This window comes from Ochlerotatus camptorhynchus, unplaced genomic scaffold (genome assembly GCF_037179485.1).
Source record: "Ochlerotatus camptorhynchus isolate MF236.1 unplaced genomic scaffold, CSIRO-AGI_Acam_v1.1 ptg000069l, whole genome shotgun sequence".
In the NCBI taxonomy this organism is placed as follows: Eukaryota; Metazoa; Arthropoda; class Insecta; order Diptera; family Culicidae; genus Ochlerotatus; species Ochlerotatus camptorhynchus.
In genome coordinates, this window is record NW_027040559.1 from 663,727 (window position 1) to 678,960 (window position 15,234).

The 15,234-nt window shown below is 40.8% G+C and overlaps 1 protein-coding gene across 1 annotated transcript in view; it reads right to left on the reverse strand.

Moving 5' to 3' along the window:
- The window catches only part of Root (ciliary rootlet coiled-coil, rootletin), a 64,337-nt gene extending 52,629 nt beyond the window's left edge, over nucleotides 1-11,708 (reverse strand). Inside the window, exon 1 of the mRNA XM_065216854.1 lies at nucleotides 11,112-11,708. Within this exon, the coding sequence (XP_065072926.1) occupies nucleotides 11,112-11,708 (597 nt within the window). The remainder of the gene's footprint in view (nucleotides 1-11,111) is intronic.
- Nucleotides 11,709-15,234: the final 3,526 nt, after the last annotated feature.

Consider the following 15,234-nt stretch of genomic DNA (forward strand, 5'->3'; position numbering starts at 1 on the left):
CCGAACGCTTCCGTTAGGGATGTGGCTAAGAAGCTGCACCTAAGCCGAAGTTTTGTCCAGAAGGCCAAAACTAAGGCTGGGCTTCGAACGTTCAAGGTACAAAAGGCCCCTAATCGCGACGAGAAGCAGAACAAGTCCGCCAAAACCCGTGCCAGGAAGTTGTACCTCAACATGCTGACGAAAGTTGAATGCTGCATCATGGACGACGAAACATATGTGAAGGCCGACTTCAAACAGATCCCCGGCAACCTGTTTTTCACGGCCAAGTATAAGTTCAGCGTTCCGGAGCATGTCCGCACTCAGAAGATGTCCAAATTTGCGAAGAAATTCCTGGTTTGGCAAGCCATCTGCACGTGCGGGAAGTGGAGTGCACCTTTCGTGACCCAGGACACGATGAACGGCTGCTTCCTCTCCTGAAGGCCCACAATGTCCCAACAATCTTCTGGCCGGATTTGGCCTCATGCCACTACTCCAAGGACGTGCTGAAGTGGTATGCGGACAATAAGGTCAATTTCGTGCCGAAAATGTTCAACCCTCCCAACACTCCGGAGCTCCGCCCTATCAAGAAGTACTGGGCGATTATGAAGCAGCACCTTCTTAAACGACCTAAGGTAGTGAAGACAGTCGAGGAACTGAAGAAAGTATGGGTTTACATGCAAAAAACGGTTGATTCACAGGTTGTGCAGAATCTTATGGCCGGGGTTAAGGCCAAGGTGCGGGCATTTGCGTGTGGACTGTAAATAAAATACGAGTAAAATGGTAAAATGAAGTTTAATAGTTATTTCTCAATCTCTGAAAATTTGATGGCAATCGGATGAAAACTCGAATTTTGCGAATCAATTTTGTGTGTGGCAATTTCATCGTGGACACCCTTTATTCTAGGAAGTCACGTCCATTCCAATGCCACTTTTTACAATAGGCCCCGCATGTTCAACACTACCGATATCAAATGGATAATAGTACTGTAAACAGACTTCCAAATTTCTAAACATTATGTTTCGAAACCTGGTAGGGTGGGTGAGCCAGTAGTGGAGGTACTAAGCCAATTTATCAATTAAAAAATAAATATACGATGTACACACAATTGTTATACGTCAATCTATAGCTTTCAACCTCTATTTTGAATATTACACTGTAATAAAATTGCATACAATTTTAGAAAACTCATCCTCCATTAATAGGAACACTGTTCCAGTAGTTTTGGTAGTTGCTAACTTTGGTTCATATAATAGTGGAATGCGTTGGTTTCTTATGGGTTCCACTATTATAGGAACACTACCGGAACTATAGGTGTAAAGGAGTGAAAATCTTAAGAAAAATTAATTATTTTCCGTCACTTTTGGGCAAATATGCTTTATTTTAGGACATCTACCGATGAAAAATAATCTTATCCGGGTCCTCCTCACTATTCCGGCACAACCTCCATACCGCAACTATAGATACACCACTATTACTGGAACACCTACCCTAGGTATTTGGTAATACACTGAAGTCTTTTTTTACACGGTTTTTTTTACGACGATTTTCGAAATAACGCGGTTTTTCACACTATTTTTGAATCCAATATGGCGGCTTCCGGTTCTGTGAAAAACTGTCAAATAGCCAATAATATGGATATTTTTGGAACCGAGACGACATGCAGGGGCCAGAAATCAATGATTCACGCCATTTTGGATTCCAAGATGGTGGCTTCCGGTTTTGTGAAAAACTGTCAAATAGCCAACGATATGGATATTTTTGGAACCGAAACGACATGCAGAGGCCGGAAATCGATGATTCACGCCATTTTTGAATCAAAGATGGCGGCTTCCGGTTCTGTGAAAAACTGTCAAATAGCCAACAATATGGATATTTTTGGAACCGAGACGACATGCAGAGGCCGGAAATCGATGATTCACACTATTTTTGAATCCAAGATGGCGGCTTCCGGTTCTGTGAAAAACTGTCAAATAGCCAACAATATGAATATTTTTGGAACCGAGACGACATGCAGAGGTCGGAAATCAATGATTCACGCCATTTTGGAATCCAAGATGGTGGCTTCCGGTTTTGTGAAAAACTGTCAAATAGCCAACGATATGGATATTTTTGGAACCGAAACGACATGCAGAGGCCGGAAATCGATGATTCACGCCATTTTTGAATCCAAGATGGCGGCATCCGGTTTTGTGAAAAACTGTCAAATAGCCAACGATATGGATATTTTTGGAAGCGAAACGACATGCAGAGGCCGGAAATCGATGATTCCGCCATTTTTTGAATCCAAGATGGCGGCTTCCGGTTTTGTGAAAAACTGTCAAATAGCCAACAATATGGATATTTTTGGAACCGAGACGACATGCAGGGGCCAGAAATCAATGATTCACGCCATTTTAGATTCCAAGATGGTGGCTTCCGGTTTTGTGAAAAACTGTCAAATAGCCAACGATATGGATATGTTTGGAACCGAAACGACATGCAGAGGCCGGAAATCGATGATTCACACTATTTTTGAATCCAAGATGGCGGCTTCCGGTTCTGTGAAAAACTGTCAAATAGCCAATAATATGGATATTTTTGGAACCGAGACGACATGCAGGGGCCAGAAATCAATGATTCACGCCATTTTGGATTCCAAGATGGTGGCTTCCGGTTTTGTGAAAAACTGTCAAATAGCCAACGATATGGATATTTTTGGAACCGAAACGACATGCAGAGGCCGGAAATCGATGATTCACGCCTTTTTTGAATCCAAGATGGCGGCTTCCGGTTTTGTGAAAAACTGTCAAATAGCCAACGATATGGATATTTTTGGAACCGAAACGACATGCAGAGGCCGGAAATCGATGATTCCACCATTTTTTGAATCCAAGATGGCGGCTTCCGGTTTTGTGAAAAACTGTCAAATAGCCAACAATATGAATATTTTGGGAACCGAGACGACATGCAGAGGTCGGAAATCAATGATTCACGCCATTTTGGAATCCAAGATGGTGGCTTCCGGTTTTGTGAAAAACTGTCAAATAGCCAACGATATGGATATTTTTGGAACCGAAACGACATGCAGAGGCCGGAAATCGATGATTCACGCCATTTTTGAATCCAAGATGGCGGCATCCGGTTTTGTGAAAAACTGTCAAATAGCCAACGATATGGATATTTTTGGAAGCGAAACGACATGCAGAGGCCGGAAATCGATGATTCCGCCATTTTTTGAATCCAAGATGGCGGCTTCCGGTTTTGTGAAAAACTGTCAAATAGCCAACAATATGGATATTTTTGGAACCGAGACGACATGCAGGGGCCAGAAATCAATGATTCACGCCATTTTGGATTCCAAGATGGTGGCTTCCGGTTTTGTGAAAAACTGTCAAATAGCCAACGATATGGATATGTTTGGAACCGAAACGACATGCAGAGGCCGGAAATCGATGATTCACACTATTTTTGAATCCAAGATGGCGGCTTCCGGTTCTGTGAAAAACTGTCAAATAGCCAATAATATGGATATTTTTGGAACCGAGACGACATGCAGGGGCCAGAAATCAATGATTCACGCCATTTTGGATTCCAAGATGGTGGCTTCCGGTTTTGTGAAAAACTGTCAAATAGCCAACGATATGGATATTTTTGGAACCGAAACGACATGCAGAGGCCGGAAATCGATGATTCACGCCTTTTTTGAATCCAAGATGGCGGCTTCCGGTTTTGTGAAAAACTGTCAAATAGCCAACGATATGGATATTTTTGGAACCGAAACGACATGCAGAGGCCGGAAATCGATGATTCCACCATTTTTTGAATCCAAGATGGCGGCTTCCGGTTTTGTGAAAAACTGTCAAATAGCCAACAATATGAATATTTTGGGAACCGAGACGACATGCAGAGGTCGGAAATCAATGATTCACGCCATTTTGGAATCCAAGATGGTGGCTTCCGGTTTTGTGAAAAACTGTCAAATAGCCAACGATATGGATATTTTTGGAACCGAAACGACATGCAGAGGCCGGAAATCGATGATTCACGCCATTTTTGAATCCAAGATGGCGGCTTCCGGTTTTGTGAAAAACTGTCAAATAGCCAACAATATGGATATTTTTGGAACCGAGACGACATGCAGAGGCCGGAAATCGATGATTCACACTATTTTTGAATCCAAGATGGCGGCTTCCGGTTATGTGAAAAACTGTCAAATAGCCAACAATATGGATATTTTTGGAACCGAGACGACATGCAGAGGTCGGAAATCAATGATTCACGCCATTTTTGAATCCAAGATGGTGGCTTCCGGTTTTGTGAAAAACTGTCAAATAGCCAACGATATGGATATTTTTGGAACCGAAACGACATGCAGAGGCCGGAAATCGATGATTCACGCCATTTTTGAATCCAAGATGGCGGCTTCCGGTTTTGTGAAAAACTGTCAAATAGCCAACGATATGGATATTTTTGGAACCGAAACGACATGCAGAGGCCGGAAATCGATGATTCCACCATTTTTTGAATCCAAGATGGCGGCTTCCGGTTTTGTGAAAAACTGTCAAATAGCCAACAATATGGATATTTTTGGAACCGAGACGACATGCAGAGGTCGGAAATCAATGATTCACGCCATTTTGGAATCCAAGATGGTGGCTTCCGGTTTTGTGAAAAACTGTCAAATAGCTTACGATATGGATATTTTTGGAACCGAAACGACATGCAGAGGCCGGAAATCGATGATTCACGCCATTTTTGAATCTAAGATGGCGGCTTCCGGTTTTGTGAAAAACTGTCAAATAGCCAACAATATGGATATTTTTGGAACCGAGACGACATGCAGAGGCCGGAAATCGATGATTCACACTATTTTTGAATCCAAGATGGCGGCTTCCGGTTATGTGAAAAACTGTCAAATAGCCAACAATATGGATATTTTTGGAACCGAGACGACATGCAGAGGTCGGAAATCAATGATTCACGCCATTTTGGAATTCAAGATGGTGGCTTCCGGTTTTGTGAAAAACTGTCAAATAGCCAACGATATGGATATTTTTGGAACCGAAACGACATGCAGAGGCCGGAAATCGATGATTCACGCCATTTTTGAATCCAAGATGGCGGCTTCCGGTTCTGTGAAAAACTGTCAAATAGCCAACAATATGGATATTTTTGGAACCGAGACGACATGCAGAGGCCGGAAATCGATGATTCACACTATTTTTGAATCCAAGATGGCGGCTTCCGGTTCTGTGAAAAACTGTCAAATAGCCAACAATATGGATATTTTTGGAACCGAGACGACATGCAGAGGCCGGAAATCAATGATTTACGCCATTTTGGAATCCAAGATGGTGGCTTCCGGTTTGTGAATGTTTCAAAAAAATGTTATGCAAAAATTTTTAATTAACTTTTTTTTTCGATAATCTGTAATTAATCTTCTTACATTTACAAGAACTTCATAAATTCAATGTTGAACAACATGTGATACCAGTGACTTGGTTGTGGAATGCATGTAGCACTAGAGGTTATACAGGTACAAGTGGTAATGGCCTGCCGAAATTTTCTCAGCCGAGCTCGGTAGAAAAAACTAAGTATTTGGATAGTACCTAACATAACAGAAACTGGGGTTGAAGTTGTCGCTGACCGAATAGTCAAAGTCATGAAACACAGTGAACGAAGAATCCTTGTCACTGAAATCGATGTTTAGCTAATAAGACATCATAGTCACTGCCACTGCCAAAGTAACTCTAGTTGGAAACCTGGCTACGCCCTTATCTTACTTACATAGCTAAGACTTATGGATACTTAATACAAGCAAATGATGAAATTAAAGCATACCCCGTCAGTCAATGCTAACCAGTATATTATTGCGGTAATGCTCTTTGACAGAGGAACCATGCCATTAGTGCGAAGCATTTTTAGTCCACTGATACCAGCGCTCATTTCTGGAAAAACTTATAATTTATTCATTGCTTGCTAAAAGAATAGATGCATCAGGGCACATGTATCAGAATAAATCAAAATATAAAACTCTATAGTGTGAAAAAAATCAACAAATTGAAAAATTTACTCGGAGTCGTATGTTTGCGAAAAGAGTTATTTCGCGAAGTTCTCTTTGGCGCAATTCCGATTTGCAGAATCCTATTTTGCGGAATTAGGATAACATTTCTGCAAGGTAGGACATTACGCGAAATAGGATATTCTGCCAAATAATATTCCGCTTGATGAAATAGGTTACCCCGTAAATCGCTATTGAAATGCCACTGCCGTCAAACTATCGGGCGCCTTGATTATGTTGAGCCGATTCTTTCAATTAGTAATGGATGAAATGGTTTTGCAGAACATACGTGTATACCACATTTTTTTAACCATGTCAAACAGTGGAATTTAAATTGAAGATTAATTTAAAGGGTCTACTTCAGAATTTCTGCCCTTTCATTCCCTTCAATGTCACAGTGTCCAGGAACCCAATATAAGTTTACTGAGTTCTGTTTGCACAGCTGTCGCAACAACAGAATACATTCCCAGACAATCTTTGATGTACATTTGTACGCATGAAGCGCTTTTAGTGCTTCTTGACTGTCAGAAAAAATACAGATATTTGCACATCTATATTTTCTCCTTAGGCAAACACTTACACATTCAAGTATGGCCACGATTTCCGCTTGAAACACTGCTGGACAATGTCCCATCGCTACTGAAATATTTGTTCCAGGGCCAAAGATTCATGCACCTGTTTGTGTTCCAATTTTTGAGCCATCTGTGAAAAATATGATTGAGCCTTGACGAACGCTAGAACCACCGACTTCCCAATCCGAACGCAACATTTCACATACGTTGAAGGGAGTGTCATAATTGTCCTCTGGTTTCATCCAGTCTCCATTCATACACGCAGAAAAATGGATTTTTGTTTCAGGGCCTAATGTATTTTTTTATTGATTCAAACATATTGTATCACTATTTCAACGAAACATATTTTTGAATCAACAAACAGATTATTGACTCTACAACCGGTTTGTTGATTCAAAAATATTTTTCTTTGGATTAACTGAATAATATATTTGAATCAATACCAAAAATATATTAGGCCCTGAGCCAAAAATATATCCATTTGAATTTAAAAATCATTTCTCTGTGTGTACTCATCACTGGTCCTCTTTGGAAGTATTGTAAAATGCTTAGGTGATCAACTAGGTCACCAGGCATGACTTTTTTAGACCTTTTGAGCCTTAGAGCACTTCTTTCCACTTCTAGTTGCACGTATTCATGCAAGGGCAGTAGATTGAGAATTGCATCTAACGCTTTTGATGGGGTGCTGCGCATCGCACCCGTTATAGCAATACATGCTAGACGTTGTAGTTTTGCCAGCTTCCTCTGTGCGGTAGCCTCTTTCGTTTTTGGCCACCACACTAACGAAGCATAAGTTACTTTTGGATGGATTACTGATGAGTAAATCCACATTGTCATTGTTGGTTTCAAACCCCATTTTCTACCAACAGTTTTGGAGCATAACCACAGGTTGCTTTGTTGATCACAGAATCAATCTGAGCATTCCCAATCCGCATCGTGCTCTCTTGCCGTGCGGATCTACTTGCTTTTTGCTTAAGGAAGTGTTACTACTACCTAAAGCTACGACAAATTTAAACAGCACTTTTCAGTGCTCAACCTGTAAAAAAGTTTACCTTTTTCAACTCTTATTCCTCTTCGATTCTTGTTTGGACCCTACCCGAGGTAATCCTTCTTGGATATCGATTTGGAAAATTCCTCTTCGACTTCCTTCAGATTCTTATAGTAATCTGCTTGGAAGTCGATTTGGATAAAAATTTACTGCCGCCATGGCGCCTAAGCGCAAAAAAAAGGGCAAACTCTTGATCCCCCTTCTGATGAAATTAACTTGAGCAATCAATTTGATTTGCTCACGGATGATGAGAATGATCCATAATCCAGGAAAACTTCTAGTAAACTTTCCCGGCTTAATGCCAAGAAGGAAAAGATTCCCCCTAACCACTTGCGATTTCCATGCTCTTTGCATGTTACTTTTGAACTTCGTGAAAGTTAAGTTTTCACTACAAATTAGACGTCGGGGTGAATGCAGTGTATTGGCTTACTGAGAAGCAGCACAAATTTTGTACTTAAGACACCAAAACTGAACGTGTGTTCAAGGTTGTCATGAAAGGACTGCCCAGTGGTGAATCCCTGGATCAGATCAAAGATGAACTGGCTAAATTACTTGGAGTTGTGCCACTTCAAGTAATCAAAATGAAAATGAAATCCCGTCCTGGCGATTCGCGCAACGGGATTTCTAATGATTTTTATTTAGTTCACTTCAAGTTTAGTGAACTAAACAAACTTAAGGCCTTAGAAAAAGCTAGCCTTATGCTCCATGTCCGAGTGAAGTGGGAACACTTCAGGAAGACTGGATGAAATTTCCAAAACCTCACTCAGTGCCGTTAGTGCCAGGGATGGGGCACGGAACTAAAAATTGCTACATGGCAGCTAAATCCATGAATTGTGGTGATTCCTCTTACGCAAAGGACGAATGTTCTGTGAAGGAAGATCCTAAGACATTTAAATGTTCAAATTGTGGTGAAAACCACAAATCCATTTTTTGGGAATGTAAGACTCGCAAAGCGATCCTACAATCTCGTTCTAAGCGACAGGTAGGAAACGCTCCACGTTTCCGAACAGGTACAAATTCCTCTGCTGTTAACAACGGTCAGCGAGGAACAAATTCTACATTCGTACCCGTAGGTACAAATATCACCCCTGCTTCAAATTTTTCATCTATACCTACTCCCCTCGCTGCTAACAATGTTCAACGAGTAAATGGAGCTACCTATGCTGCTATTGCACCGGGTAGAAATTAAAATACTAACCAACGTAATTCTAATGGAAATTTTGAAAATTTTGACTTCGGAAGCATTATTGCTTCTAAAATGGAATTTTTACAGAAATCATTAATTGACATGATTGCTGATATGCCATGTTTGAAGCTATTCAAACTGGAGTAGAATTTGCGAACAATATTGTCATGACTTTGAAATTCAGTAATGGATTTTAAATCATTAAATAGTTTAAATTGGAATGCTCGAGCTCTTAAAGATAACGAAGACGAGTTATTTAACTTTTTGAGAGTTCATATTTTCGTTATAACTGAAACGTTCCCTAAACCTGACGATAAGGTTAAGACGGACGCACATTATTTTATTTATAGAAATGATCGTCTTGATGGACCCTGTGGTGGCGTTGCCATCATTGTGCATAGACGAATCAAACATAAAATTCTTTCTTCATTTGAAACCAAAGTTTGTGAAACTTTGGGAGTTTCTGTTGAAACAAAATTTGGACAACTTACGTTTATAGCTGCCTATTTGCCATTCCAATGCGTAGGCCAGCAAAAGAATTTTCTCAAGGGTGACCTCCAGAAACTTACCCGTCATAGGTCTAAATTCTTCATTATTGGTGATTTTAATGCAAAACACCGCTCATGGAATAATGCTCAAAGCAATTCCAATGGTAATATTCTGTTTGATGATTGTTCTGCAGGTTATTACACTATTTAATACCCAAATAGCCCAACATGCTTTTCTTCTGCAAGAAATCCCTCAGCTATTGATTTGGTCTTAACTGATTCATGACGACTTTGTAGCCAATTGGTTACTCATGCTGACTTCGGCTCTGACCACCTTCCAGTAACTTTTGAAATATCCCAAGAAATAATTTGAAATCCCAACAGCTCTACTTTCAATTACCATAGAGCGGATTGGGAGCAATATCGAACATTTATGGAATATAACTTCGATCCAAACATTCCTTTTAAAACCAAAGATGAAGTTAATTATGCCCTTGAATGTCTGACTACTTCTATAGTTGAAGCAAGAGCTGCCTCAGTACCAAAATGCTAGGTTAAATTCGATTCAATTATAATAAACGACGATCTTCAGCTCTTGATCCGTCTTAAAAATGTCTGTATGAGACATTATCAAAGAACACGCGATTCTGCCATGAAAGTTATCTGGCGGGATTTGCAAAAACAAATTAAAAAGCGATTCTCTGTCCTGAGGAACAAAACTTTTGAAAATAATGTTTCTAAATTTGACCCGAGTTCCAAACCCTTTTGGAAACTCACAAAAATTTTGAAAAAAAAGCTCAAAAGCCTATTCCAGCGCTTAAAGAAGGTGGTAAAATTTTGATCACAAATTCGGAAAAAGCTCAGAATTTCAGTTTGGGTCTTACTAGTCCTATTGAGAATCAGGTTGCTCGGGATTATCTGAATATTTTTTCTCGGGAAAATATTTTTGATGATTCCTGGGGGACTGATTTGGACGAAGTAAGGTTTATAACTAAAAAGTTTCAAAATATGAAAGCTCCAGGTGATGATGGAATTTTCTATATCCTCATCAAAAAACTCCCAGAGAGTACCTTGTCTTTCTTGGTAAAATTATTTAACAGATGTTTCCATTTGGCATACTTTCCTGATAAGGGTCTGTTCATAAACTACGTAGACAGTTTTTTTTAATTCTTGACCCCCCCCCTCCCCCTGCGTAGACAATTGTCCATACAAAAAATTTAAAATTTGTATGGGCCGTGGATAATTATCAACCCCTCCCCCCCCTAAACTGTCTACGTAGTTTATGAACAGCCCCTAAATGGAAAAATGCAAAAGTTGTTCCAATTTTGAAGCCGGATAAAAATCTAGCTGAAGCTTCTAGCTACCGTCCAATAAGTTTGCTTTCTTCAATAAGTAAACTTTTTGAAAAGATAATTTTAAATAGAATGATTCTTCATATCAATACGAACTCAATTTTTGCAGATGAGCAAAAAAAAAAATTTTTTCACCCTGAGCTGATAATTTTCTGGGACGATTATAGTACAGTGCATATTTTCAGTAATTTGAAACTTGTCGAAATTATTTTAATTTGCTGATCAAAGAAATATCAGACACCTGGATTTTTTTTTCTAAATATCGTACGATTCAATCACACATTTCCAAATTTTCATTATCAGTGCAATGACAGTAAGAATCAAATTTTTTTTTCGCTGGCCTGAACCTGGCAAGATGGGCTCATTTTCATCCATTTAAAGTTGCGGCCACACTGAACTACTATTCCACCCATTAATTTCACCACTCCCATTTGCGGCATACTTACACGTGACATGATCGAAAAGTTGCTCCGAAACTTTTGAAAGTTTTCCAACAGATAAATCCGACACTTTACACAGAACTGCTCAAAGTAATCACTTCCCAGCGAGGTTCGCCTGAAATTCCCTTTCGGTAATCCTTGGCTATCTGGATGCCACCTTTGCCCAGCTCTTCTTCCACGTTCACCACTTGCTTTAATCCCAGCACTATTACTACTACTGCCCAGCACTAGCCGTACACCACCGGAATTGTCACTGCAATCACTCCAAGCGGCCGGACCGCTAGCCGGAAGTTCCACCAGGCGACCAATTTCCGCCTCCGGTTCCAACTCCGACGCAGGACTCACAGACTCATCAATCAGCAAAAAATCCAGCAAGTGACTACTATCGACCGCTACCGCTGCCACTATCCGAAAACAACCTTCCGCACCGGTTGACAAACGACGAGGAACTGATGGCCCAAGACCGCGACGGCGACCCACAGCAGGAGGCTCGTCCCGTTGGAAGTTGTTACAGAAGATAATTTGTTTATCGTTCACCTTGGTAGCGCAGCACAGTTCGCTAATTTCGATGAACACCACCTTCACGTCCCTGCGGCCCGACATGCGCCGTTCCTGGGCGACAAAGTGCTTCAGCAGGTCCAACGATCGCTGGATGTTGTTGTGGTTGCTACGCCGTGGCGGTGACGTTGTTTGCCGTTGGTTGGCAACACTGCTTTCACCGGAATGAATACCTCGTCGAGATCTGGCACCGATATGGGACGGCACCACGTGCTCCAGACCGTCTTCGTCGTCGTCGTCGTCGTCGTTCTCGTTTTGCTGGTGGTACAATCCGGAACGTTGTTGGAGGGGTGATGTACGAGGGGAGCAGTTGGCCATGCTTGTCGCTTCTTGAAAAATGCTCGCGAAAGTAATTTAAAACTTTACCGTCCTCCTTTTTGTGGGGGGAAGTTTCTGAATGTTTTCAACGCGCGTGGCACGAAATTCGACTTTTCGAAAAACCCGAAAGTATGTCACGTGTGAGAGATTGGCGTAGGAAGTTTTCCGAGGAATGCTGCAACTCAGGGAAGATCTGGGATGATTTTTTTTTGTGGGTGAAAACGGCGACCACACCGAAGGACACACTCGAACGGAATGGCGAATGGTCTCCATTTCCAGGATCAAGGTGTGAAAGCATTTCCCGTACGGAGGCCTTCGATGCATTAGTGCTATTTTGAAAGCGAAGGTATTTTAATGATAAATTAGAATTAGATTGGAAATGTTACGGTGCCCGAGGGGTGCAACAACGTGCTAAGTAACTTGTATTGGTTTCCAAACAGTGAAACCACTCAAATCTTGAGCTAGGGCCCCTCGGTGAAAGTTACCGTTTTGCATTTACGTAGGGCGGGAGGTAACTTTGGCACCAGTGATGAATCAGCAGATAACAATGACACGTACCTGTCTGCTAGTCTGGCTACCCAGAAGCGAAATCTGCATACCTCCGAATGTTGAATTCCACCGTTGTGATCAGGAGCGTCGATTCGGTACGAATATTGTGGGGGCAAAGGTTATGAGCAATATTTGCGTTCCTAGAAACATATTTCCAGGTCAAGTTAGATCAACTTCCCATCGTTCAACGATTCAAGGCAACTGCAACAAACCGAAAATCTGTTCCACTTTTGTATCTGCGTAAGTAATATAACAGTCCTAGGCATATTTGCGTGCCGAAGCAATCGATGGTTTCAAATGAGCTAGGTTAATAGATACGATTTGCATGTCGTGAAATTTTATCGCTGCGTGTGTTGATCAAAATAATATTTCCTTGCTTGATTGCTAAATGCTGTTATCAATTCCGTGTCATCGTAGGAAATCGTCGATTATATTCAATCGCCACCATCATCATCGCCCGATGACAACCTTCGTGAGTAGCAACCCAGATTTCCGCAAGCTATAAATTATCCGGAAAATCACACAGACGACACAAAACAAGACGGAACCGATTCGCTGCTATACCTCAATATCTGGAAAAATTCGAGCGAGCCCATTCTCCGATTCGACAATGGAGGTCCCTCGCATTGATCTAGCCGTGCCCCATACCTACATCGTATTTGAACCAACGGCAGACCAGGGACAGGCACAGTGGGCTCAACATGGCTGAAAATGAGCGAAAACATTATACACAGTAAGAATCAACTATCGAAATTCATATGTGAGCACTTTTTTGGTAAATTTTACCAGGAAAAAACACTCAAATTTATTCACTAAAGTTACCTAAACTTGAGTGGTTGAGTAGGCAAAGGGCCAACGTGGAAGACTTCCGTCCTAGTAGGCTGCTTGCTTTTGCTGCAATCTGGCTACAATTTATTGATAAATGTCAAAAAATCACAAGATTCAAAATGGCCGATTTTTTGCGAAAATGTGAATGATTGTCCATAACACATAATTCAAAGTCTCAGGCAAACCGGTGAAGGTCAAGTCTTAATTTAATAATTTTTTATCTTATTTGGTCTGAAACTGGTGAGCTGTCAATTTGAATTATAAATTATCTTCAACGAATCCAATTGATTCGAGAAAAAAATGAGAATTATATAAATAGGCAATACGTCTACTAAACACTTTGGGTAAATTTTGCTCATATTAAAAGAATTTTTTAGTTGTTGGGAAGTTTTAGCTTGAACGAAACGATTAGTTTTGACCTGATCAAGGAATCAAAAATATCTCCAAATGACAAAATGACAAGCGATCAACGAACCGAATAATAACGCTATGTCAAAAGTGCAAAGCAATAATGATATAATCTTCTTCCCTCTTTTTCATGACAAGCAGCCCGTGCGACACAACTCACTCGGGGCGGTAGAAGGAAACGAGCAAATTGTTTACAAGCTGCTTCACGAAGTAAAGCCGAACATGATACACGTGTGTTAATGGGAATTTTTTTGTTATGTCTTTTCTCGATTCATATCAAGCTATGTCCTCTTCAGTGTATATTGCAACAAAGCAGGCAAGCAATATATCATTATCCGTCTCACTCGGATCGAGCTATGTTACAGAGCGAGTTTGTCATGGTAGTCGTAGCAACCGTTTTGTTTGTATCGTTGGTTGCTTTATGTGTTTGGATTCGCTGGACCTGATTATAAAAATAAACGATGCTATAGGGGAGATGGCTCTAATGTTGGCCTATGGATCTAGGATTGGGCCCATCGCTAAAAATCTGATATTTAGCAATTTTATCTAAATGAACGCGTCAATTGGGACGGTACTAATGGATATTATTGGTCGCTATTGAAAATTTAGTCGATTGCTGAATTTATGTATGGGCCCGAATTAGGAGCATTTAGGCCGACATTACATTCATTTCCCCTAAGGTATGTTTGCAAATATTATAAATTAACAATATGGTTCACTTCCCGAATTCCCATATGTTTCTGAAAAGACACAACAGTAATACCATAGAGGTAACTCTAAGATCGGAACTCATTTGATCTGTCAAACTTTCATAGCGAATCAAAACAAACATAGCGTGACCGACGCCGGTGGTGAGTGATAAGCGTAAAGCCGTTGGTCCCGACCCATGTGTGTTGAATGGGTGCGATGTCCTACGCAGGCAGGGTGGCCAGATATTTTTTTTCATTATCGGTAGCTTCTCAAAACGTTTATCGGTAGTTATCGGTAGGCCATCTTAAGAAGGTTTTCCCGATACTTGAAACCTTTGTGAGCGAGGGGGGGGGGGACTCTGCTCCAGAAAAATATACTGTCCTTCAGTTATTCTGCTTTAAACTAGTCGAAATCAATATTTATAATTCTAATGCTAGTTCTGACTACACGGAAAACAAAACATTGGTATTGAACATTTTTCAAGATTACAAAAAATCTGTGATTCTCGGTAGGAAAAGTGAAAAATCGGTAGTTTTTAACCCTTCGTCTGTGAATCGGTAGGGATCCCGAAAATCGGTAGGACTAGGTCTGGCCACCCTGTACGCGGGTGTGAGGAGGCTGTCTTCCTGCACTGCATAGTCGATTGCCGTCAATGGATGACAATCGATGACCGTCGGTGATTGGCACTAGATTGCGGAACAAAGACCGACGTTAAATAAAAGAAAGAAGAATAAGAAGAAAAAACATAGTGTAGTGCTAGAATTTCGACTAGAATGGG